Source organism: Gobius niger (genome assembly GCF_951799975.1).
Source record: "Gobius niger genome assembly, chromosome: 4".
Taxonomy (NCBI): domain Eukaryota; kingdom Metazoa; phylum Chordata; class Actinopteri; order Gobiiformes; family Gobiidae; genus Gobius; species Gobius niger.
In genome coordinates, this window is record NC_136855.1 from 123,906 (window position 1) to 151,368 (window position 27,463).

At 47.6% G+C, this 27,463-nt stretch overlaps 1 protein-coding gene across 1 annotated transcript; it reads right to left on the reverse strand.

The window, feature by feature from the left end:
* Positions 1-889: 889 nt before the first annotated feature.
* prc1b (protein regulator of cytokinesis 1b) lies at positions 890-27,341 on the reverse strand (the record flags this gene model as incomplete). Its single annotated transcript, XM_079555296.1, has 14 exons — positions 27,243-27,341; positions 25,502-25,634; positions 24,721-24,843; positions 23,263-23,493; positions 17,709-17,864; positions 12,097-12,246; positions 10,627-10,774; positions 9,573-9,709; positions 9,391-9,486; positions 5,322-5,468; positions 5,069-5,257; positions 1,990-2,091; positions 1,770-1,922; positions 890-952 (listed from the first exon to the last, which is right to left on the reverse strand). Exons 1-14 carry the CDS (start codon positions 27,251-27,253, stop codon positions 890-892), a joined length of 1,839 nt encoding a protein of 612 aa, XP_079411422.1. The 5' UTR covers positions 27,254-27,341.
* Between the last annotated feature and the right edge of the window lie 122 nt (positions 27,342-27,463).

The following is a 27,463-nucleotide window of genomic DNA, read 5'->3' on the forward strand; positions in this document are numbered from 1 at the left end:
GAATATCAAAATGTCAATGCAACATTAGTAATATATGTCGCACCTGTGGTCCAGATTCAGGACATACTTATTGTTCTGCCCCTTCACACAAACACCTGCCCCTTCACACAAACATCTGCCCTTTCACACAAACACCTGCCCCTTCACACACATCTGCCCCTTCACACAAACACCTGCCCCTTCACACAAACATCTGCCCCTTCACACAAACACCTGCCCCTTCACACAAACACCTGCCCCTTCACACAAACACCTGCCCCTTCACACAAACACCTGCCCCTTCACACAAACATCTGCCACATGAGGCTGTGGAGTCGATCAGAAACTCATCCACGGAGCCTCCTCAGGTTTATCATCATTTATTTTCTTGAACAAACTCGTGTTGTTTGTGTTCAGCTCCGTCTGTAACAGTCGCTCTGTAACACATACATATATATTATATACATACATATATATACATATACATATATATATTATATTTCCCTTCAACATTCTGTTTATAAACATCTTTAATGCCAACATGACAAACATGTTTAAACGTGTTCAGATTAATGTCGCTGTGACTCAAAAGGTGCAGAACCACATTTTAAACATTTCTTCATTTTTAAAACATTCTCAGAACAAAGAGTCCGACAGAGCTGCAGAACATGTGTCCTTACAGATGTGCTAGTGTTACATATATGTGCGTATATACTCGTGTTCTACATATATATATATATATATTTGTTTATATATTGATACATTTGTGCCGTGTCAGAGTCTGCAGTGTTTCCTTCACTGTTAAAGTGTCATTTAAAGCGTCTCCGCCTCCTCAGCACCACAGGGTTTTCCAGTCAGAGGTCAGAGGTCAGAGGTCAGAGGTCAGAGGTCAGAGGTCAGAGGTCAGAGGTCAGAGGTCAGTGGAGTTCAGGACCTGGTTCTGGACTTTGGCGTTGGACTCTGAGAGATCTCTCTGTAACGACACCACGTGATTCAGACAATCAGAATATTATAAACACGAGTTTAACACGAGAGACAATTTACACAGAACACAAACTGAACACTTTAGTTTCCCTGAACTCAAAGACAAACCGAACATTCTCTTAGAGCGCCTTACGATGTGAGGCCTTGTGCACATGCAGGCAGCCCTGGAGCACCCGCAGGTAATAATGCATCCACCATGAGGAGGTACGAGGTTACAGCTCACGGACCGGGCGGCGCGTGGAGCGGCTTCAAAACGTGGCTACGACGCAAACTTGTAAATATTGTCCCGTTCACCCAATGTTTCTTAAACATTACGTTAAAATTGAGCAAATGCAAATAATAAGCTCTGATTTACATTTATATTAGTGTGAGAAGAGCCTTGGTATTGAGGTGGAGCTGACGCTCTGAATAAGTCGTTCTCTCAGACTTTTACGCACGAGCTTTAACTCATGTTGCAAAAGTCGTGTCCGTGACTCTGTTCAGATCATGTTTAGTTTAGATCCATTTATCTGCAATCTCACATTTCCCTAACATACATAGTAATATGCAGCTTCTATATGGGCTCTGTAAATGTCTTTAAAAATGCTTATAATGAGAAATGGACGATATCATCGTCCATCACGATGGTTCACTGTAAACATCGTCATCGGCCAATTAAGGGGACATCGCACAACCCTACTTCCCTGAGAAAAAATTGTAACAGTATTTACTTGATAATAACAGTATTTGATAATAGTATTTCTACGATAATTACACAGGATAAATAGTACTTCCTTGGTAGTTGCAGCAGATTAGGTTAAACTCACCAGGAACTGGGAGTAGGTGGAGGCCACGGAGCCTGGACTCTGAGACTCTGGAAGGGCCTGGGGTCGGTTCTCCTTCTGCTCCTGGGTCCAGACCTGGTCCTGGGTCACAGCTGGGCCTCGGGGCCTCTGGGCTTTAGTCCGAACCGAAGGGCCCTGAACCATTGGAGACACATCCGTGAAGTCTGGGTTTAACTCACACCCCGACCTTGAGGAGACTCACCTGAGGAGGGCGTGGCCCGGGCGGGTGTGGTCCAGGGGAGCGGCTCACCTGTCCCGTCACAGAGCGCAGAGAGCTGTTAGTGAAGAGGCTGCAGCCGCCGAGCTTCAGGGAGAGACACAAACACAACCATCAGAGTAACCACGACTACGATAGTAGCTTACCACCACCGGGTTAGAGTGAATGAATAGTGCAATGTAAAGCGTCTTTGAGTGTCCAGAAAAGCGCTATATAAAACCGATGCATTATTATTATTATTACCGGGGTTCTCCTGACTCGGGGTTCTCCTGACTCGGGGTTCTCCTGACTCGGGGTTCTCCTGACTCTTACCAGGGTTCTCCTGTGTTACGGCCCTAGGCCACCAGCTCCTCCATTTTGGCCATACCCCTTTGTGGTGTCATCTTGTGTGCTAAACCCTTTGTTTGTATTTAAATGTGAGTGTGGAAGTCCTCGACAGCCATTGGTGGACTGTCTCTGATCCTGGCTCCTGATTGGATAATGGTCCTACTGCTTCCCTGGCCTGTGATTGGTGCGCCGCCCCAGAGTCAGGCCAACCCTGGGCTCCCACCTGAGCGGCCACACCCTTAAAGGACCTGCTGGGATGTGAAGTGAACAGCAGCCACTTTGCTCTGTGTCTTTTGAATGTGTTGTAAAGACTCGTAGTCCTTGTGACTTAGTTAGAGACTAGTTTTGTTTTTTGTACTTCGTTTGGTTATTAGTTTGAACTTTGTTTTGGAACCCCTTTTGAAACCTTTGTTCAATTTACCTTTGCATTCCTTTTTAAATAAATCATAACTTTAGTTTTACCATTTCACATCTCAGTTTTGTTACTTCTCCCTAGCTGAGCTGGGTCGTAACATCCTGACTCAGGGTTCTCCTGACTCTCACCGGGGTTCTCCTGACTCTTACCAGGGTTCTCCTGACTCTTACCAGGGTTCTCCTGACTCTTACCAGGGTTCTCCTGACTCTGGGTTCTCCTGACTCTTACCAGGGTTCTCCTGACTCTCACCGGGGTTCTCCTGACTCTTACCAGGGTTCTCCTGACTCTCACCGGGGTTCTCCTGACTCTTACCAGGGTTCTCCTGACTCTGGGTTCTCCTGACTCTTACCGGGGTTCTCCTGACTCTCACCGGGGTTCTCCTGACTCTTACCAGGGTTCTCCTGACTCTTACCAGGGTTCTCCTGACTCTTACCAGGGTTCTCCTGACTCTGGGTTCTCCTGACTCTTACCAGGGTTCTCCTGACTCTTACCAGGGTTCTCCTGACTCTTACCAGGGTTCTCCTGACTCTGGGTTCTCCTGACTCTTACCAGGGTTCTCCTGACTCTTACCAGGGTTCTCCTGACTCTTACCAGGGTTCTCCTGACTCTTACCAGGGTTCTCCTGACTCTTACCGGGGTTCTCCTGACTCTTACCAGGGTTCTCCTGACTCTTACCAGGGTTCTCCTGACTCTTACCAGGGTTCTCCTGACTCTTACCGGGGTTCTCCTGACTCTTACCAGGGTTCTCCTGACTCTTACCGGGGTTCTCCTGACTCTTACCAGGGTTCTCCTGACTCTGGGTTCTCCTGACTCTTACCAGGGTTCTCCTGACTCTTACCAGGGTTCTCCTGACTCTTACCAGGGTTCTCCTGACTCTTACCGGGGTTCTCCTGACTCTTACCAGGGTTCTCCTGACTCTTACCAGGGTTCTCCTGACTCTTACCAGGGTTCTCCTGACTCTTACCGGGGTTCTCCTGACTCTTACCGGGGTTCTCCTGACTCTTACCAGGGTTCTCCTGACTCTTACCAGGGTTCTCCTGACTCTTACCAGGGTTCTCCTGACTCTTACCAGGGTTCTCCTGACTCTTACCAGGGTTCTCCTGACTCTTACCAGGGTTCTCCTGACTCTTACCAGGGTTCTCCTGACTCTTACCAGGGTTCTCCTGACTCTTACCAGGGTTCTCCTGACTCTTACCAGGGTTCTCCTGACTCTTACCAGGGTTCTCCTGACTCTTACCAGGGTTCTCCTGACTCTGGGTTCTCCTGACTCTTACCAGGGTTCTCCTGACTCTTACCGGGGTTCTCCTGACTCTTACCAGGGTTCTCCTGACTCTTACCAGGGTTCTCCTGACTCTGGGTTCTCCTGACTCTTACCAGGGTTCTCCTGACTCTTACCAGGGTTCTCCTGACTCTTACCAGGGTTCTCCTGACTCTTACCAGGGTTCTCCTGACTCTGGGTTCTCCTGACTCTTACCAGGGTTCTCCTGACTCTTACCAGGGTTCTCCTGACTCTTACCAGGGTTCTCCTGACTCTTACCAGGGTTCTCCTGACTCTTACCAGGGTTCTCCTGACTCTTACCAGGGTTCTCCTGACTCTGGGTTCTCCTGACTCTTACCAGGGTTCTCCTGACTCTTACCGGGGTTCTCCTGACTCTTACCAGGGTTCTCCTGACTCTTACCAGGGTTCTCCTGACTCTGGGTTCTCCTGACTCTTACCAGGGTTCTCCTGACTCTTACCGGGGTTCTCCTGACTCGGGGTTCTCCTGACTCTTACCAGGGTTCTCCTGACTCTTACCAGGGTTCTCCTGACTCTTACCAGGGTTCTCCTGACTCTTACCAGGGTTCTCCTGACTCTGGGTTCTCCTGACTCTTACCAGGGTTCTCCTGACTCTCACCGGGGTTCTCCTGACTCTTACCAGGGTTCTCCTGACTCTTACCAGGGTTCTCCTGACTCTGGGTTCTCCTGACTCTTACCAGGGTTCTCCTGACTCTTACCGGGGTTCTCCTGACTCGGGGTTCTCCTGACTCTTACCGGGGTTCTCCTGACTCTGGGTTCTCCTGACTCTTACCAGGGTTCTCCTGACTCTGGGTTCTCCTGACTCTTACCGGGGTTCTCCTGACTCTGGGTTCTCCTGACTCTTACCAGGGTTCTCCTGACTCTTACCGGGGTTCTCCTGACTCTGGGTTCTCCTGACTCTTACCGGGGTTCTCCTGACTCTGGGTTCTCCTGACTCTTACCAGGGTTCTCCTGACTCTCACCGGGGTTCTCCTGACTCTTACCGGGGTTCTCCTGACTCTCACCGGGGTTCTCCTGACTCTCACCGGGGTTCTCTTGAGGCGGGTGGTCCTGGAGATCTGGATGCTGCAGCTGGGACTTGGGGTTCTCCTGGTGCTTCTGCTGGGTGCTCCTCTGGGGGAGCTGCTGGTGCCGATGAAGCGGCGTTTAGTCGGCGTCCGGACCGTTGTGCCGTACAGCATGTCCTGCTCCGTCTCACGAGCCTTTTTCAGGTGCTGCGGACACAGCGCGGTTACTCCCCATCTGCAGTTACAGTAATAGGAGTAAGAGTAAAAGTACCCGGAGGTTCTTCTCCTGCTCCTTCTGCTGCTGGAGAAGGTCCCACTGCTGCTCCACAAACTGGAGGAAGTCCAGGCCTTTAACGAGGAACGGACTTTGCTGAGTCTGCTCCCACAGCGAGATCTGCTCCTTCAGCACGCGCTCCAACTATCAACATAAATATACTTTATATACTCAACAAACAAATATATATATATATATATATATATACTAGCTGAGACCCGGCCTTCGGCCGGCCCTCGCTAGTCTCCACATTTGATATTCAGAGATTATGAGTTATTACAAAGAAATGTCCAGTATAGTCCCTATAACCCGTCAGTCAGAATAGCTGTAGACCCGCAGTAAGTAGACCAGTGGTTCCCAACCCATTCCTAAAACTATGGCCGCTACAAATGTGTAAAATAATGAATGCTAAAAATAATTTCAAACAAACTGCAATTGGAGTGTTTGATGCACCTGTGCTCCTTTCGTATATACTACAACGACAATATGTTCCATAAACTCAGGGAATAGAATTCAAGAGACAGTGGAACATGTAGGCCTATGGATTAATATTAGGGGTTCAGCTGTTACGGTTCGGTTGACGGTGCAGGAGACGTGGTTTGGTGCATCACGGTGTAAGTGCAATCTAAAAAAGAATATGTTGTTTTTTATTAGACAGTATTTATATCCTTAGAATACAATAGGCAATGCTTTCAAAGCCGCTTTATAGAATGTAAAGGAGGGAAGGAAAAATAGAAAAGAAATGGTACAGCAGCAAAGGGGAAAAAAAAAAAAAAAACGCTACAGTGCAGGCCATGCGCTCGTTAAGTGGTAGTTTCACTTTGGCTGAAGCTCTCGGAGCAGCGCATTTCATTTGAAGCTCGTGTTTCTGCGTGTACTTTTTTTCGGAGACATAACTTTGGAGACCGAATATGGCCAGGATTGGATCTTACGCATTTGTGTGCGCTCTGACATGACGCAGCACTGGATCTATAATGAACCACAGCCTCGGTCACTGCAGGAGAGACTTAAACAAAGAGACGCAGATGTGTTTTGGAGGAGGTAACTGTACCTGTGCGGAGCGTCTGCAGCTGCAGTTTAGGATGAGTGACGATGACACACATCGCCGTGTTTGGATGCGCGCACACGCACGGCAGTCAGATCTCGTGCACTCGCGTTGTTGTGACGGCGGGTTGTCCTCGGACAGCAGCACCGCGGTCCATATGGACCCGTGTCCAATGCCCGCGGCCGGTGGGCATTGGACGTGGTGGCCTCTGGCCAATGCCCGCGAGCGGAGGGACCGCCACGTGGGGGCCGGCCGCGGATTTTTGGGAAATGAACGTGCGCTTTTCCAGACGCTCGTCGGTGTACTATTGGTTGCAGTATTCATTCAGTCCACTCCGCACCTCAGCCTCCACCACCAACCACGCACACAGTCACTACTGTCGCCAGGCTTCCTGGTGTTCCCAAACGGTCTCCCATCCCAGTTCTAACCAGGCACTTCCCTGCTTAGCTTCAAAGTCGGTATGGGAAATAAACATGGCGGCGCCCAGGCGGCGGCCATTGAGATAGCGTTTTCTATTATAGATATATATATATATATATATATATATATATATATCTATATATATATATTGAACAACCGTAGAAAAAGTTAAATCATCAGGACTGGGTTTGGGTAAAATTGAGTAACACTGAAGTAACACTTGAAGTTTAGGTGTAGTTCAGGTGGTGTTCGGGTGTAGCTAAGGTGGTGTTTAGGTGTAGTTCAGGTGGTGTTTGGGTGTAGCTAAGGTGGTGTTTAGGTGGTGTTTAGGTGTAGTTCAGGTGGTGTTTGGGTGTAGTTCAGGTGGTGTTTGGGTGTAGTTCAGGTGGTGTTTAGGTGGTGTTTGGGTGTAGTTCAGGTGGTGTTTAGGTGTAGTTCAGGTGGTGTTTAGGTGTAGCTAAGGTGGTGTTTAGGTGTAGTTCAGGTGATGTTTGGGTGTAGTTCAGGTGGTGTTTGGGTGTAGTTCAGGTGGTGTTTGGGTGTAGTTTAGGTGGTGTTTGGGTGTAGTTTAGGTGATGTTTAGGTGTAGTTCAGGTGGTGTTTGAGTGTAGCTAAGGTGGTGTTTAGGTGTAGTTCAGGTGATGTTTGGGTGTAGTTCAGGTGGTGTTTGGGTGTAGTTCAGGTGGTGTTTGGGTGTAGTTTAGGTGATGTTTGGGTGTAGTTTAGGTGATGTTTAGGTGTAGTTCAGGTGGTGTTTGGGTGTAGTTTAGGTGATGTTTAGGTGTAGTTCAGGTGGTGTTTGGGTGTAGTTTAGGTGGTGTTTAGGTGTAGTTTAGGTGTAGTTCAGGTGATGTTTGGGTGTAGTTTAGGTGGTGTTTAGGTGTAGTTTAGGTGGTGTTTAGGTGTAGTTCAGGTGATGTTTGGGTGTAGTTTAGGTGGTGTTTAGGTGTAGTTTAGGTGGTGTTTAGGTGTAGTTCAGGTGATGTTTGGGTGTAGTTTAGGTGGTGTTTGGGTGTAGTTCAGGTGATGTTTGGGTGTAGTTTAGGTGGTGTTTAGGTGTAGTTTAGGTGTTGTTTGGGTGTAGTTCAGGTGGTGTTTAGGTGTAGTTCAGGTGGTGTTTAGGTGTAGTTCAGGTGATGTTTGGGTGTAGTTTAGGTGGTGTTTGGGTGTAGTTTAGGTGGTGTTTAGGTGTAGTTTAGGTGGTGTTTAGATGTAGTTTAGGTGTAGTTTAGGTGATGTTTGGGTGTAGTTTAGGTGATGTTTGGGTGTAGTTTAGGTGTAGTTTAGGTGATGTTTGGGTGTAGTTTAGGTGATGTTTGGGTGTAGTTTAGGTGTAGTTCAGGTGATGTTTGGGTGTAGTTTAGGTGTAGTTCAGGTGATGTTTGGGTGTAGTTTAGGTGGTGTTTGGGTGTAGTTTAGGCGGTGTTTGGGTGTAGTTTAGGTGATGTTTGGGTGTAGTTCAGGTGATGTTTGGGTGTAGTTTAGGTGATGTTTGGGTGTAGTTTAGGTGATGTTTGGGTGTAGTTCAGGTGATGTTTGGGTGTAGTTTAGGTGATGTTTGGGTGTAGTTTAGGTGATGTTTGGGTGTAGTTTAGGTGATGTTTGGGTGTAGTTTAGGTGATGTTTGGGCGTAGTTCAGGTGGTGTTTGGGTGTAGTTTAGGTGGGTGGTGTTTGGGTGTAGTTTAGGTGGTGTTTGGGTGTAGTTCAGGTGGTGTTTGGGTGTAGTTTAGGTGGTGTTTGGGTGTAGTTCAGGTGATGTTTGGGTGTAGTTTAGGTGGTGTTTGGGTGTAGTTCAGGTGATGTTTGGGTGTAGTTTAGGTGATGTTTGGGTGTAGTTTAGGTGGTGTTTGGGCGTAGTTCAGGTGGTGTTTGGGTGTAGTTTAGGTGGGTGGTGTTTGGGTGTAGTTTAGGTGGTGTTTTGGTGTAGTTTAGGTGGGTGGTGTTTGGGTGTAGTTTAGGTGGTGTTTTGGTGTAGTTTAGGTGGGTGGTGTTTGGGTGTAGTTTAGGTGGTGTTTTGGTGTAGTTTAGGTGGGTGGTGTTTGGGTGTAGTTTAGGTGGTGTTTAGGTGTAGTTCAGGTGGTGTTTAGGTGTAGTTCAGGTGATGTTTGGGTGTAGTTCAGGTGATGTTTGGGTGTAGTTTAGGTGGGTGGTGTTTGGGTGTAGTTTAGGTGGTGTTTAGGTGTAGTTCAGGTGGTGTTTAGGTGTAGTTCAGGTGATGTTTGGGTGTAGTTTAGGTGGTGTTTAGGTGTAGTTCAGGTGGTGTTTAGGTGTAGTTCAGGTGATGTTTGGGTGTAGTTTAGGTGATGTTTGGGTGTAGTTCAGGTGATGTTTGGGTGTAGTTTAGGTGATGTTTGGGTGTAGTTTAGGTGATGTTTGGGTGTAGTTTAGGTGATGTTTGGGTGTAGTTTAGGTGGTGTTTAGGTGTAGTTTGGCCTGTGTAGGAGGTGTCGCTCACAGACCTTGGGGAGGCTCTTGCTGAGCTCGGTTCTCTGACGTTCCTCTTTGAGCAGGTGTTTAAGTGTAGTTTAGGTAGTGTTTGGGTGTAGTTTAGGTGGTGTTTAGGTGTAGTTTGGCCTGTGTAGGAGGTGTCGCTCACAGACCTTGGGGAGGCTCTTGCTGAGCTCGGTTCTCTGACGTTCCTCTTTGAGCAGGTTTCCTCCGCGATTCGTGAACCTCGACGGATCTGACGCTTTTCTCTGAAACGCATCGGTCCAGACGACACACCTTTACGTGTGTTTACATCTCTATAATGTACAGACAATGACTGAACCAAAGGCCCCACCTCCAGCTCCAGGAACAGCTCCCATTGGTCCATCCACTTCTGAACGGCCTCCATGATTGGTTTATGACCTTCGTAAAACTGTTTCAGACGCTGTAGCTCCGCCTCCAGCGCCTCCAGGACCCGCTCCGAGACCTCATCTGGACCGGGTCAAAACAGACGCAGGTCATTCCGTGTTTCACCCACAGCCTCCCAGGTGACCCGCTCACATCTGGATGAAACGTTATTGAGTTTTTCTCCACATGTGGAATGAACACATGAGCTGTGACCACCTTCCCTGCTGAGCTGGAGCTCAGTCATGGAAACATCTGCTCTGTGTCATGGCTACAAAAGACATTTCCAAAGATGTTCTAGTTTAGAAAGTTTTAGATATATAGGCTGCAAAAAATGTTTGGGGTTTTTTTCCGGATTTTTTTCCCCCAAAATGTCACTGGCTCTACAAAAGAAATGTATAGAGTGACCATCTTCATATTGTAGACTTTAGTTTATTAGGATAGAACTTTGCTGCAGAAGAAGCAGGATGTTGATCTGATAAAGAGTCACTACTGAGGCTTGTGAATTTGGGTGATTTGGCACAGAATGACCCAGAGTCAAAACTGGGTCACACCAGGGTCAAACAGAGTCAATACTGGGTCACAACAGGGTCAAACAGAGTCAAAACTGGGTCAAACAGAGTCAAAACTGGGTCACAACAGGGTCAAACAGAGTCAAAACTGGGTCACAACAGGGTCAAACAGAGTCAAAACTGGGTCACAACAGGGTCAAACAGAGTCAAAACTGGGTCACAACAGGGTCAAACAGAGTCAAAACTGGGTCAAACCTGTTTGTGGAGGAATGAAGACACAACAGGCACTTGTCGTGTGACTGTGTTAGTTTAGTTTAGTTGCAGTAGAACACTCCGGGTTCACAGTATGACCGGACTGTACCATTCAAGGCTACAGAGGGGGGGAGCCCGTGTAAGTGGGTGTGGTTAGGTGTAAGTGGGCGTGGTTAGGTGTAAGTGGGAGTGGCTAGGTGTAAGTGGGCGTGGCCTCGTGTGGTAGGTGTGGTCTCGTACCTGTGTAGAACACGCTGAGGCTCAGACGCTGCTCTTCGCTGCAGAAACATTTGTCCCACAAGTCAGAGATTTCATCTCGAACTCTGTCAGACACAGACCTGAGCTCAGACAGTTTCATCTGCTCCAGACGCCTGGCCTCCAACAGCAGCTGTAAACAAGTAAACAGCAGCTGTAAACAAGTAAACAGCAGCTGTGAATAAGTAAACAACTGTAAACAAGTAAACAACTGTAAACAAGTAAACAACTGTAAACAGCAGCTGTAAACAAGTAAACAGCAGCTGTAAACAAGTAAACAACTGTAAACAAGTAAACAACTGTAAACAAGTAAACAGCAGCTGTAAACAAGTAAACAACTGTAAACAAGTAAACAACTGTAAACAAGTAAACAACTGTAAACAAGTAAACAACGGCTGTAAACTTTTTCAATGAAACTCATGGATGGTTTTGTGTCTCAGACGCCTGTGATGATTAGTTTTCAGGTTAAGGGAGAAACGTTCCACTTTATTAAGCAGATCATCATTCAAGCAATAAGGGAAAGAAAAAGGATCTTTCTGCTGATGAAAAACGTGAAACAGTTGAATGTCTTGGTCTAGGTATGAAAACCTCAGATATTTCAGTAAAGATGAAGCGTAATCATCGAACTGATAAGAGATTTGTGGATGATTCAGACACACACAGGTTTGTGCAGATAAAGGCACGATGAGGACGGTTTCAGCCAGACAAACACATCAGATTAAGAGAACAGCTGCTACAAAGCTGGAGTCTCCCGAACATGAAGGTGTCGGACCCTCCAGAGGCTGCAGTTGTGCATAAACCTTCTCTCCGGCCTCCCCTAAACTGTTCATTGAAGCTGACGAGCAGAAACGGTCCCTTTAGGATCCCTGAAGGTGTGAAAATGACCTCTTTCTGACTGACCACTGCCTCCATTGGAACAAAAAGAACAAGATCCTCTTCATTATAACAACGCCCCATGTCCTGCTGTAAAGAAAACCTCTGCATCACTGGCTGCTATGGGCAGAAAAGGAGAGAAACTCATGATGTGGACCCCCTCCTCCCCTGACCTCAGCCCTGTTGAGAACCTTTGGAGCCTTAAGCAAAAACTGCCTCCCACCCTCATAGACATGAGGGTGGGAGGCAGTTTTCATCCAAACAGCAGCTCTGGGAGGTTGTTCTGACATCCTGCAAACAAATCCAAGCAGAAACTCTACAAAAACTCACAAGTTTAATGGATTTAAGAATTTTGAAGCTGCTGAAAGAAGGTCCTATGTTAAAATATAACTTGACCTGTTAAGATTTTTTTTTATTGAAATTGTGTTTGATTTCAGTTAATATGACCTCACCCGTCGCACTATCTCCTGTGGGAGTAGTAACAGCAGAAACACCAGTAGTGACAACAGTAGTAATAGCAGTAGTAGTAGTAGTAGTAGTAGTAGTAGTAGTAGTAGTAGTAGTAGTAGTAGTAGTAGTCACCTGTTGTACTCTCTGATGCACTCTCTGTGGAAGCGTCTGGGTAAAGGCGTCTCGTTGGTTTGGATGAATCTGCAGTCGGTTCCACAGAGTCTGGATCTGATCCAGGATCAGTCGGCTCTGGTCCTGAAGGTCATGCCTCTGCTGCTCCAACTGTATACAAATATATATACTACAGTACTACTACAGTACAGTCTCTGCTGCTCTAACAGCACATACACATAGTTGAAGTTCACAAATGAAAGAGTGAGTGGCCCATGGGTAGAAGGTGCTTCCTGTGGCTCAGTCTGAGGGAAACACCAGCACAAGCCTGGTTTTACCAGACCCTCGAACTTACTTCGCTTCGTACAAGGGTCTGGACTTTCACAACTGAGCTCCGTTACCAGGTGGGAGGTGAAGTCCTTTGACACCATTAGATCTGATTTTCACTAGCGTTTGGTCGTGATGTATGTAATGCACCCGAGTGAAGCAGCCATCACGGCTCTATCACGTCTCTATCACGGCTCTATCACGGCTCTATCACGGCTCTATCACGGCTCTATCACGGCTCTATCACGACTCTATCACAACTCTATCACGACTCTAACACGTCTGTATCACGGCTCTATCACGTCTCTATCACAACTCTATCACGACTCTAACACGTCTGCATCACGACTCTATCACGTCTCTATCACAACTCTATCACGGCTCTATCACGGCTCTATCACGGCTCTATCACGGCTCTATCACGTCTCTATCACAACTCTATCACGGCTCTATCACGACTCAACACGTCTGTATCACGGCTCTATCACGTCTCTATCACAACTCTATCACGGCTCTATCACGACTCAACACGTCTGTATCACGGCTCTATCACGGCTCTATCACGGCTCTATCACGGCTCTATCACGACTCTATCACGACTCTATCACGACTCTATCACGACTCTATCACAGCTCTATCACGGCTCTATCACGGCTCTATCACGTCTCTATCACGTCTCTATCACAACTCTATCACGGCTCTATCACGACTCTATCACAGCTCTATCACGGCTCTATCACGGCTCTATCACGTCTCTATCACAGCTCTATCACGGCTCTATCACGACTCTATCACGACTCTATCACGGCTCTATCACGACTCTATCACGGCTCTACCTCGACTCTATCACGACTCTATCACGACTCTATCACGACTCTATCACGACTCTATCACGACTCTATCACGACTATCACGGCTCTATCACAACTCTATCACGACTATCACGGCTCTATCACGTCTCTAGCACGACTCTATCACGACTCTATCACGGCTCTATCACAACTCTATCACGACTATCACGGCTCTATCACGTCTCTAACACGACTCTATCACGACTCTATCACGGCTCTATCACGACTCTATCACGACTCTATCACGACTCTATCACGACTCTATCACGACTCTATCACGACTCTATCACGGCTCTATCACGTCTCTATCACAACTCTATCACGACTCTATCACGTCTCTATCACAGCTCTATCACGGCTCTATCACAACTCTATCACGACTCTATCACGTCTCTATCACGGCTCTATCACGACTCTATCACGACTCTATCACGACTCTATCACGGCTCTACCTCGACTCTATCACGTCTCTATCACAACTCTATCACGACTCTATCACGTCTCTATCACGGCTCTACCTCGACTCTATCACGGCTCTATCACAGCTCTATCACGACTCTATCACGGCTCTACCTCGACTCTATCACGTCTCTATCACAACTCTATCACGACTCTATCACGACTCTATCACGACTCTATCACGACTCTATCACGACTCTATCACGGCTCTATCACGACTCTATCACGGCTCTATCACGACTCTATCACGGCTCTACCTCGACTCTATCACGACTCTATCACGACTCTATCACGGCTCTATCACGACTCTATCACGGCTCTATCACGACTCTATCACGACTCTATCACGACTCTATCACGGCTCTATCACGACTCTATCACGACTCTATCACGACTCTATCACGACTCTATCACGACTCTATCACGGCTCTACCTCGACTCTATCACGTCTCTATCACAACTCTATCACGGCTCTATCACGACTCTATCACGACTCTATCACGACTCTATCACGACTCTATCACGACTCTATCACGACTCTATCACGACTCTATCACGACTCTATCACGACTCTATCACGGCTCTATCACGTCTCTATCACAACTCTATCACGACTCTATCACGTCTCTATCACAGCTCTATCACGGCTCTATCACAACTCTATCACGACTCTATCACGTCTCTATCACGGCTCTATCACGACTCTATCACGACTCTATCACGACTCTATCACGGCTCTACCTCGACTCTATCACGTCTCTATCACAACTCTATCACGACTCTATCACGTCTCTATCACAGCTCTATCACGGCTCTATCACAGCTCTATCACGACTATCACGACTCAACACGTCTGTATCACGGCTCTATCACGTCTCTATCACAACTCTATCACGGCTCTATCACGACTCAACACGTCTGTATCACGGCTCTATCACGGCTCTATCACGGCTCTATCACGGCTCTATCACGACTCTATCACGACTCTATCACGACTCTATCACGACTCTATCACGACTCTATCACGACTCTATCACGACTCTATCACGTCTCTATCACAACTCTATCACGACTCTATCACGTCTCTATCACAGCTCTATCACGGCTCTATCACAACTCTATCACGACTCTATCACGTCTCTATCACGGCTCTATCACGACTCTATCACGACTCTATCACGACTCTATCACGACTCTATCACGGCTCTACCTCGACTCTATCACGTCTCTATCACAACTCTATCACGACTCTATCACGTCTCTATCACGGCTCTACCTCGACTCTATCACGGCTCTATCACAGCTCTATCACGACTCTATCACGGCTCTACCTCGACTCTATCACGTCTCTATCACAACTCTATCACGACTCTATCACGACTCTATCACGACTCTATCACGACTCTATCACGACTCTATCACGGCTCTATCACGACTCTATCACGACTCTATCACGACTCTATCACGGCTCTACCTCGACTCTACCACGACTCTATCACGACTCTATCACGGCTCTATCACGACTCTATCACGGCTCTATCACGACTCTATCACGACTCTATCACGACTCTATCACGACTCTATCACGGCTCTATCACGACTCTATCACGACTCTATCACGGCTCTATCACGACTCTATCACGGCTCTATCACGGCTCTATCACGGCTCTACCACGGCTCTATCACGACTCTATCACGTCTCTATCACAGCTCTATCACGGCTCTATCACAACTCTATCACGACTCTATCACGTCTCTATCACGGCTCTATCACGACTCTATCACGACTCTATCACGACTCTATCACGGCTCTACCTCGACTCTATCACGTCTCTATCACAACTCTATCACGACTCTATCACGTCTCTATCACAGCTCTATCACGGCTCTATCACAGCTCTATCACGACTATCACGGCTCTATCACGGCTCTATCACGACTCTATCACGGCTCTACCTCGACTCTATCACGACTCTATCACGTCTCTATCACGGCTCTATCACGACTCTATCACGTCTCTATCACGGCTCTATCACGACTCTATCACGTCTCTATCACGGCTCTATCACGACTCTATCACGACTCTACTACGGCTCTATCACGGCTCTATCACGGCTCTATCACGGCTCTATCACAACTCTATCACGACTCTATCACGTCTCTATCACGGCTCTATCACGACTCTATCACGACTCTATCACGGCTCTATCACGGCTCTATCACGGCTCTACCTCGACTCTATCACGTCTCTATCACAACTCTATCACGACTCTATCACGTCTCTATCACAACTATCACGGCTCTATCACGACTCTATCACGACTCTATCACGGCTCTATCACGGCTCTATCACGACTCTATCACGGCTCTACCTCGACTCTATCACGGCTCTATCACAGCTCTACCTCGACTCTATCACGTCTCTATCACAACTCTATCACGACTCTATCACGTCTCTATCACGGCTCTATCACGGCTCTATCACGGCTCTATCACGACTCTATCACGGCTCTATCACGGCTCTATCACGGCTCTATCACGGCTCTATCACGACTCTATCACGGCTCTACCTCGACTCTACCACGACTCTATCACGGCTCTACCTCGACTCTATCACGTCTCTATCACAACTCTATCACGACTCTATCACGTCTCTATCACGGCTCTATCACGGCTCTATCACGGCTCTATCACGACTCTATCACGGCTCTATCACGGCTCTATCACGGCTCTATCACGACTCTATCACGACTCTATCACGGCTCTACCTCGACTCTACCACGACTCTATCACGGCTCTACCTCGACTCTACCACGTCTCTATCACGGCTCTATCACGGCTCTATCACGGCTCTATCACGGCTCTATCACGGCTCTATCACGGCTCTATCACGGCTCTATCACGGCTCTATCACGGCTCTATCACGGCTCTATCACGGCTCTATCACGGCTCTATCACGGCTCTATCACGGCTCTATCACAGCTCTATCACGACTCTATCACGTCTCTATCACGGCTCTATCACGTCTCTATCACAGCTCTATCACGGCTCTATCACAGCTCTATCACGACTCTATCACGTCTCTATCACGGCTCTATCACGGCTCTATCACGGCTCTATCACGATTCTATCACGGCTCTATCACGACTCTATCACGATTCTATCACGTCTCTATCACGTCTCTATCACGGCTCTATCACAGCTCTATCACGGCTCTATCACGGCTCTATCACGGCTCTATCACGGCTCTATCACGGCTCTATCACGATTCTATCACGGCTCTATCACGGCTCTATCACGGCTCTACCACGGCTCTACCACGGCTCTACTACGGCTCTACCACGGCTCTACCACGGCTCTACCACGGCTCTATCACGGCTCTATCACGGCTCTATCACGGCTCTATCACGACTCTATCACGGCTCTAACACGGCTCTATCACAGCTCCATCACGGCTCTATCACGACTCTATCACGACTCTATCACGGCTCTATCACGACTCTATCACAGCTCTATCATAACTCTGTCATAACTCTGTCATAACTCTTGCGCACATTCCAAGGCTTCAGTTTTAATGGCGGTATAGTTGGAGCCGAGCCAGGACAGATTGAAGCTTCCATTACTTTCGTATCCGTCGCCATCGCCAAACTACAACCAGCAAATCAGCACAAATGTGTGACGTCACCTACAAGCCCCGCCTCCCCCGCTCGCTGAATGGTAGAAAGTCAACCGATGTAACGCGGCCACTGAGATCAGACTCAGACATGCATGTAGGAGTTTACGGACGGCTAAGGTCAGGCTAGTTCAGTTCAGTCAACTTTATTCATCCCACATGGGGCAATTCCTTTAGAGCAGAAAGCACATGATATAGAACAGCCAAACAAAGCGTATACAAACAAGCAAGTGGAGCTCACACACATATCTTCAGCTGAGACTTTAGGGCTGTAGGTCTGATCCTGTTTCACACAGTTTTAACCACAAATGTATATAACTGACCTGGATCCGCAGCAGCTCCAGGGAGTCCAGCTTCTGCAGCGAGAGGTCAGATTGAACCAGATGTTTCTCTAGGTCTGAGTCCGGGCTGTGGTCCAAGTCGGAGAGCAAGACCAGGATCTGCTCTCTGAGCATCTGGAACTGGAGCTGCCTCTGGGCCTGAGGAAAGAGGCCACAGGGGGTCACAGAGGGGTCAAAGAGGGGTCAAAGACGGGTCTAAGAGGGGTCACAGAGGGGTCACAGAGGGGGTTCCTCTCTCTGATTGGTCAGTTCGTACCCGTTCCTCTCTCTGATTGGTCAGTTCGTACCCGTTCCTCTCTCTGATTGGTCAGTTCGTACCTGTTCCTCTCTCTGATTGGTCAGTTCGTACCTGTTCCTCTCTCTCATTGGTCAGTTCGTACCTGTTCCTCTCTCTGATTGGTCAGTTCGTACCCGTTCTTCTCTCTGATTGGTCAGTTCGTACCTGTTCCTCTCTCTGATTGGTCAGTTCGTACCCGTTCTTCTCTCTGATTGGTCAGTTCGTACCTGTTCCTCTCTCTGATTGGTCAGTTCGTACCCGTTCCTCTCTCTGATTGGTCAGTTCGTACCTGCTCCTCTCTGATTGGTCAGTTCGTACCTGCTCCTCTCTCTCATTGGTCAGTTCGTACCTGTTCCTCTCTCTGATTGGTCAGTTCGTACCCGTTCCTCTCTCTGATTGGTCAGTTCGTACCTGCTCCTCTCTGATTGGTCAGTTCGTACCTGTTCCTCTCTCTGATTGGTCAGTTCGTACCTGCTCCTCTCTCTGATTGGTCAGTTCGTACCCGTTCCTCTCTCTGATTGGTCAGTTCGTACCTGTTCCTCTCTCTGATTGGTCAGTTCGTACCTGTTCCTCTCTCTGATTGGTCAGTTCGTACCTGCTCCTCTCTCTGATTGGTCAGTTCGTACCTGTTCCTCTCTCTGATTGGTCAGTTCGTACCTGTTCCTCTCTCTGATTGGTCAGTTCGTACCCGTTCCTCTCTCGGATTGGTCAGCTCGTACCCGTTCCTCTCTCGGATTGGTCAGTTCGTACCCGTTCCTCTCTCTGATTGGTCAGTTCGTACCTGCTCCTCTCTCTGATTGGTCAGTTCGTACCTGCTCCTCTCTGATTGGTCAGTTCGTACCTGCTCCTCTCTCTGATTGGTCAGTTCGTACCTGCTCCTCTCTCTGATTGGTCAGTTCGTACCTGCTCCTCTCTCTGATTGGTCAGTTCGTACCTGCTCCTCTCTGATTGGTCAGTTCGTACCTGTTCTTCTCTCTGATTGGTCAGTTCGTACCTGTTCCTCTCTCTGATTGGTCAGTTCGTACCTGCTCCTCTCTCTGATTGGTCAGTTCGTACCCGTTTCTCTCTCTGATTGGTCAGTTCGTACCTGTTCCTCTCTCTGATTGGTCAGTTCGTACCTGCTCCTCTCTGATTGGTCAGTTCGTACCCGTTCTTCTCTCTGATTGGTCAGTTCGTACCTGTTCTTCTCTCTGATTGGTCAGTTCGTACCTGCTCCTCTCTGATTGGTCAGTTCGTACCCGTTCCTCTCTCTGATTGGTCAGTTCGTACCCGTTCCTCTCTCTGATTGGTCAGTTCGTACCCGTTCCTCTCTCTGATTGGTCAGTTCGTACCCGTTCCTCTCTGATTGGTCAGTTCGTACCCGTTCCTCTCTGATTGGTCAGTTCGTACCCGTTCCTCTCTCTGATTGGTCAGTTCGTACCCGTTCCTCTCTCTGATTGGTCAGTTCGTATCCGTTCCTCTCTCTGATTGGTCAGTTCGTACCCGTTCCTCTCTCTGATTGGTCAGTTCGTACCTGCTCCTCTCTCTGATTGGTCAGTTCGTACCTGCTCCTCTCTCTGATTGGTCAGTTCGTACCCGTTCCTCTCTCTGATTGGTCAGTTCGTACCCGTTCCTCTCTCTGATTGGTCAGTTCGTACCTGCTCCTCTCTCTGATTGGTCAGTTCGTACCTGCTCCTCTCTCTGATTGGTCAGTTCGTACCTGTTCCTCTCTCTGATTGGTCAGTTCGTACCTGTTCCTCTCTCTGATTGGTCAGTTCGTACCTGTTCTTCTCTCTGATTGGTCAGTTCGTACCTGCTCCTCTCTCTGATTGGTCAGTTCGTACCCGTTCCTCTCTCTGATTGGTCAGTTCGTACCTGCTCCTCTCTCTGATTGGTCAGTTCGTACCCTTTCCTCTCTCTGATTGGTCAGTTCGTACCTGTTCCTCTCTGATTGGTCAGTTCGTACCCGTTCCTCTCTCTGATTGGTCAGTTCGTACCCGTTTCTCTCTCTGATTGGTCAGTTCGTACCTGTTCCTCTCTCTGATTGGTCAGTTCGTACCTGTTCCTCTCTCTGATTGGTCAGTTCGTACCTGTTCCTCTCTCTGATTGGTCAGTTCGTACCCGTTCTTCTCTCTGATTGGTCAGTTCGTACCCGTTCCTCTCTGATTGGTCAGTTCGTACCCGTTCCTCTCTCTGATTGGTCAGTTCGTACCCGTTTCTCTCTCTGATTGGTCAGTTCGTACCTGTTCCTCTCTCTGATTGGTCAGTTCGTACCTGCTCCTCTCTGATTGGTCAGTTCGTACCCGTTCTTCTCTCTGATTGGTCAGTTCGTACCTGTTCTTCTCTCTGATTGGTCAGTTCGTACCTGTTCCTCTCTCTGATTGGTCAGTTCGTACCCGTTCCTCTCTCTGATTGGTCAGTTCGTACCTGTTCCTCTCTCTGATTGGTCAGTTCGTATCCGTTTCTCTCTCTGATTGGTCAGTTCGTACCCGTTCCTCTCTCTGATTGGTCAGTTCGTACCCGTTCCTCTCTCTGATTGGTCAGTTCGTACCTGCTCCTCTCTCTGATTGGTCAGTTCGTACCCGTTCCTCTCTCTGATTGGTCAGTTCGTATCCGTTCCTCTCTCTGATTGGTCAGTTCGTACCCGCTCCTCTCTCTGATTGGTCAGTTCGTACCCGTTCCTCTCTCTGATTGGTCAGTTCGTACCCGTTCCTCTCTCTGATTGGTCAGTTCGTACCTGCTCCTCTCTCTGATTGGTCAGTTCGTACCTGCTCCTCTCTCTGATTGGTCAGTTCGTACCCGTTCCTCTCTCTGATTGGTCAGTTCGTACCCGTTCCTCTCTCTGATTGGTCAGTTCGTACCCGTTCCTCTCTCTGATTGGTCAGTTCGTACCTGCTCCTCTCTCTGATTGGTCAGTTCGTACCCGTTCCTCTCTCTGATTGGTCAGTTCGTACCCGTTCCTCTCTCTGATTGGTCAGTTCGTACCCGTTCCTCTCTCTGATTGGTCAGTTCGTACCCGTTCTTCTCTCTGATTGGTCAGTTCGTACCTGCTCCTCTCTGATTGGTCAGTTCGTACCTGTTCCTCTCTCTGATTGGTCAGTTCGTACCTGCTCCTCTCTCTGATTGGTCAGTTCGTACCCGTTCCTCTCTCTGATTGGTCAGTTCGTACCCGTTCCTCTCTCTGATTGGTCAGTTCGTACCTGCTCCTCTCTCTGATTGGTCAGTTCGTACCTGCTCCTCTCTCTGATTGGTCAGTTCGTACCCGTTCCTCTCTCTGATTGGTCAGTTCGTACCCGTTCCTCTCTCTGATTGGTCAGTTCGTACCCGTTCCTCTCTCTGATTGGTCAGTTCGTACCTGCTCCTCTCTCTGATTGGTCAGTTCGTACCTGCTCCTCTCTGATTGGTCAGTTCGTACCCGTTCCTCTCTCTGATTGGTCAGTTCGTACCTGCTCCTCTCTCTGATTGGTCAGTTCGTACCTGCTCCTCTCTCTGATTGGTCAGTTTGTACCTGCTCCTCTCTCTGATTGGTCAGTTCGTACCTGCTCCTCTCTGATTGGTCAGTTCGTACCTGCTCCTCTCTCTGATTGGTCAGTTCGTACCCGTTCTTCTCTCTGATTGGTCAGTTCGTACCCGTTTCTCTCTCTGATTGGTCAGTTCGTACCTGCTCCTCTCTGATTGGTCAGTTCGTACCTGCTCCTCTCTGATTGGTCAGTTCGTACCCGTTCCTCTCTCTGATTGGTCAGTTCGTACCCGTTCCTCTCTCTGATTGGTCAGTTCGTACCCGTTCCTCTCTCTGATTGGTCAGTTCGTACCTGTTCCTCTCTCTGATTGGTCAGTTCGTACCTGCTCCTCTCTCTGATTGGTCAGTTCGTACCCGTTCCTCTCTCTGATTGGTCAGTTCGTACCCGTTCCTCTCTCTGATTGGTCAGTTCGTACCTGCTCCTCTCTCTGATTGGTCAGTTCGTACCCGTTCCTCTCTCTGATTGGTCAGTTCGTACCCGTTCCTCTCTGATTGGTCAGTTCGTACCTGCTCCTCTCTCTGATTGGTCAGTTCGTACCCGTTCCTCTCTCTGATTGGTCAGTTCGTACCTGTTCCTCTCTCTGATTGGTCAGTTCGTACCCGTTCCTCTCTGATTGGTCAGTTCGTACCTGCTCCTCTCTCTGATTGGTCAGTTCGTACCTGTTCCTCTCTCTGATTGGTCAGTTCGTACCTGTTCCTCTCTGATTGGTCAGTTCGTACCTGCTCCTCTCTCTGATTGGTCAGTTCGTACCCGTTCCTCTCTCTGATTGGTCAGTTCATACCTGTTCCTCTCTCTGATTGGTCAGTTCGTACCTGTTCCTCTCTCTGATTGGTCAGTTCGTACCTGCTCCTCTCTGATTGGTCAGTTCGTACCTGTTCCTCTCTCTGATTGGTCAGTTTGTACCTGTTCCTCTCTGATTGGTCAGTTCGTACCCGTTCCTCTCTCTGATTGGTCAGTTCGTACCTGTTCCTCTCTCTGATTGGTCAGTTCGTACCTGCTCCTCTCTCTGATTGGTCAGTTTGTACCTGTTCCTCTCTGATTGGTCAGTTCGTACCCGTTCCTCTCTCTGATTGGTCAGTTTGTACCCGTTCCTCTCTCTGATTGGTCAGTTCGTACCCGTTCCTCTCTCTGATTGGTCAGTTTGTACCTGTTCCTCTCTCTGATTGGTCAGTTCGTACCCGTTCCTCTCTCTGATTGGTCAGTTTGTACCTGTTCCTCTCTCTGATTGGTCAGTTTGTACCTGTTCCTCTCTCTGATTGGTCAGTTCGTACCCGTTCCTCTCTCTGATTGGTCAGTTCATACCTGTTCCTCTCTCTGATTGGTCAGTTTGTACCTGTTCCTCTCTCTGATTGGTCAGTTCGTACCCGTTCCTCTCTCTGATTGGTCAGTTTGTACCTGTTCCTCTCTCTGATTGGTCAGTTCGTACCTGTTCCTCTCTCTGATTGGTCAGTTCGTACCTGCTCCTCTCTCTGATTGGTCAGTTCGTACCTGCTCCTCTCTGATTGGTCAGTTCGTACCTGCTCCTCTCTGATTGGTCAGTTCGTACCTGCTCCTCTCTCTGATTGGTCAGTTCGTACCCGTTCTTCTCTCTGATTGGTCAGTTCGTACCCGTTTCTCTCTCTGATTGGTCAGTTCGTACCTGCTCCTCTCTCTGATTGGTCAGTTCGTACCTGCTCCTCTCTCTGATTGGTCAGTTCGTACCTGCTCCTCTCTGATTGGTCAGTTCGTACCTGCTCCTCTCTGATTGGTCAGTTCGTACCTGCTCCTCTCTCTGATTGGTCAGGTGCTGCTGGAGCTCATCCAGTTGCCGTGCCGACGGGGGGCGTGTCTGGTCGATGTTAAGGCGGGGTGTTCCTAGTATGGTGGCCAGCTGCTCCTCCTCCTGCAGCAGATTCTGAAGCGTCTCCATCCGCCGTGTCTTCTCCCTCTGCAGCTCCTCCAGCGCCCCCCTCAACTCCTCCTCTGCCTGCAGGAGCGTCTGCGCCTCCTCCTGGGGGAGAGACGCAGGGCCACGCGTCAGACTCACGGGTATCTGCTGGACTTTGTCACACGATAAAGTCAAAACTAAACCAGGTCCAGTTTTTTCAGCAGATTCTACAGCAGAAGCAAAACACGTGAGCATATGTAGCATGAAGCTAACGTGAGCATGTGTAGCATGAAGCTAACGTGAGCATGTGTAGCATGAAGCTAACGTGAGCATATGTAGCATGAAGCTAACGTGAGCATGTGTAGCATGAAGCTAACGTGAGCATATGTAGCATAAAGCTACATATAGCTTTAAACAATGACAAAAAAAACAAAAACAAAACTGATGACCAAAACAAATTTAAAAAGTACTGGTCTTCCCCGTACTAACCACACCCTCACCTGTGGAGGGGGCGTGTCCAGTACTAACCACACCCTCACCTGTGGAGGGGGCGTGTCCAGTACTAACCACACCCTCACCTGTGGAGGGGGCGTGTCCAGTACTAACCACACTCACCTGTGGAGGGGGCGTGTCCAGTACTAACCACACCCTCACCTGTGGAGGGGGCGTGTCCAGTACTAACCACACCCTCACCTGCGGAGGGGGCGTGTCCAGTACTAACCACACCCTCACCTGTGGAGGGGGCGTGTCCAGTACTAACCACACCCTCACCTGTGGAGGGGGCGTGTCCAGTACTAACCACACTCACCTGTGGAGGGGGCGTGTCCAGTACTAACCACACCCTCACCTGTGGAGGGGGCGTGTCCAGTACTAACCACACCCTCACCTGCGGAGGGGGCGTGTCCAGTACTAACCACACCCTCACCTGCGGAGGGGGCGTGTCCAGTACTAACCACACCCTCACCTGTGGAGGGGGCGTGTCCAGTACTAACCACACCCTCACCTGTGGAGGGGGCGTGTCCAGTACTAACCACACCCTCACCTGTGGAGGGGGCGTGTCCAGTACTAACCACACCCTCACCTGTGGAGGGGGCGTGTCCAGTACTAACCACACCCTCACCTGTGGAGGGGGCGTGTCCAGTACTAACCACACTCTCACCTGTGGAGGGGGCGTGTCCAGTACTAACCACACTCTCACCTGTGGAGGGGGCGTGTCCAGTACTAACCACACCCTCACCTGTGGAGGGGGCGTGTCCAGTACTAACCACACCCTCACCTGTGGAGGGGGCGTGTCCAGTACTAACCACACTCACCTGTGGAGGGGGCGTGTCCAGTACTAACCACACCCACCTGTGGAGGGGGCGTGTCCAGTTCAAGTGTCAGTCGTTGGATCTCGGCACGACTCGACTCAACACTTTTCTCCAACTGCCGCTTCAAAGACTCCTCCTCCGCAATCATCATCTCCAACAGGCCCTGAACACACCACAGACACAGGCCCTGAACACACCACAGACACCAGACCCTGAACACACCACAGACACCAGGCCCTGAACACACCAGGCCCTGAACACACCAGGCCCTGAACACACCAGGCCCTGAACACACCACACACACCAGGCCCTGAACACACCAGGCCCTGAACACACCAGGCCCTGAACACACCAGGCCCTGAACACACCACACACACCAGGCCCTGAACACACCAGGCCCTGAACACACCAGGCCCTGAACACACCACAGACACAGGCCCTGAACACACCACAGACACCAGACCCTGAACACACCAGGCCCTGAACACACCAGGCCCTGAACACACCAGGCCCTGAACACACCACAGACACAGGCCCTGAACACACCACAGACACCAGACCCTGAACACACCAGGCCCTGAACACACCAGGCCCTGAACACACCAGGCCCTGAACACACCAGGCCCTGAACACACCAGGCCCTGAACACACCAGGCCCTGAACACACCACACACACCAGGCCCTGAACACACCAGGCCCTGAACACACCAGGCCCTGAACACACCACAGACACAGGCCCTGAACACACCACAGACACAGACCCTGAACACACCAGGCCCTGAACACACCAGGCCCTGAACCACAGAAGGTTATCTTCTGACCTGGATGTGCTTCTTCACGGTTCTGGTTCGCTCGAGTCTCTGAGGCTCTGGGATCCCGATCTGCTCCCAAACGTCTTTGAGGAGAAGCAGAGCTTTATTCAGACACGACACGGCCTCGGCAGCCAGCACCTCACTGCAACAACAACAGTATCATTAACATTATTATTAATATTATTATTAACAGTATTATTAACAGTATTATTAATATTATTATTAATATTATTATTAACATTATTATTAATATTATTATTAATATTATTATTAATATTATTATTAACATTATTATTAATATTATTATTAATATTATTATTAACATTATTATTAACATTATTATTAATATTATTATTAACATTATTATTAATATTATTATTAACATTATTATTAATATTATTATTAATATTATTAACATTATTATTAATATTATTATTGACATTATTATTAACATTATTATTAACATTATTATTAATATTATTATTAACATTATTATTAATATTATTAATATTATTATTGACATTATTATTAACATTATTATTAATATTATTAATATTATTATTGACATTATTATTAACATTATTATTAATATTATTATTAATATTATTATTGACATTATTATTAACATTATTATTAACATTATTATTAATATTATTATTAACATTATTATTAACATTATTATTAATATTATTATTAACATTATTATTAATATTATTATTAATATTATTATTAATATTATTAACATTATTATTAATATTATTAATATTATTATTGACATTATTATTAACATTATTATTAACATTATTATTAATATTATTATTAACATTATTATTAATATTATTATTAATATTATTATTAACATTATTAACATTATTATTAATATTATTAATATTATTATTGACATTATTATTAACATTATTAACATTATTATTAATATTATTAATATTATTATTGACATTATTATTAACATTATTATTAATATTATTATTAATATTATTATTGACATTATTATTGACATTATTATTAACATTATTATTAATATTATTAATATTATTATTGACATTATTATTAATATTATTAATAATATTATTGTTAATATTATTAACCGCTAAACAATGTCAATCTGGTATCGTCCCTGACCTGTTGAACCACATGCACGTTCAAAACAAATATTTGTCCATTACATTTATTCTCCACATCGTATATTTCTTGTCTTTGCACTAAAGGAAGCAGCCGCTCAGCTCCAGGCCTAACTCGAGGTAAGGAAGGTATATGACGGATATGGTGAGTGTAGTTATGTATCCGATCATCTCCAAATAAACGAACACCAGACGATCTAAACATCGCCATCGTGTCTGACTTCTGCAAACACACTATGACTGTCTGCTTCCAGTGATGACGGAAAACGTGCTGAACAAGTGTCACCGCCTTGTTCTGAACCACTTCTATTTTACATGTTTTACGTTTCAAATCATTAACAACAATAAAGCAGTTCTGATGGTGAGGCGGGGGTTAAGAGGTTAGTGTGGGAGAGTTCATATTCATGTTTACATCTGTCACACCAGTGTTTACACGTTATTAAACTTCACTAACCGTCATTATTTAGAGCTAAAGTCCCGGACAGAGGCGGGGAAAGGCTTTGGGACGAAGTTAACTTAAACCGAGGAGAGTTTACGTTTGTAGAACTTTAACGTTAGGGCAGTTTCACTTTAAAGACGAGTTAAACTGTAAACAGAGGAATAAAACTCACCTCCGGCGCATGTTTCAGCCCCTCACAGATCCAGATGATCCAGATGTTCCTCTAAAGAGCGGAGAGAGAAGCTTTTCTGCACAAACTGAAGCCGCAGATTCAAAACAAGCTCCGCGCGCGCTCTGATTGGCTGCAGACTGACACAAGATGGCGCCGCAGTTTCCTTCAACACAACCGTTTATTAGGCATCTAGAGCCAACATGGCGGCCGCGACGAAATCA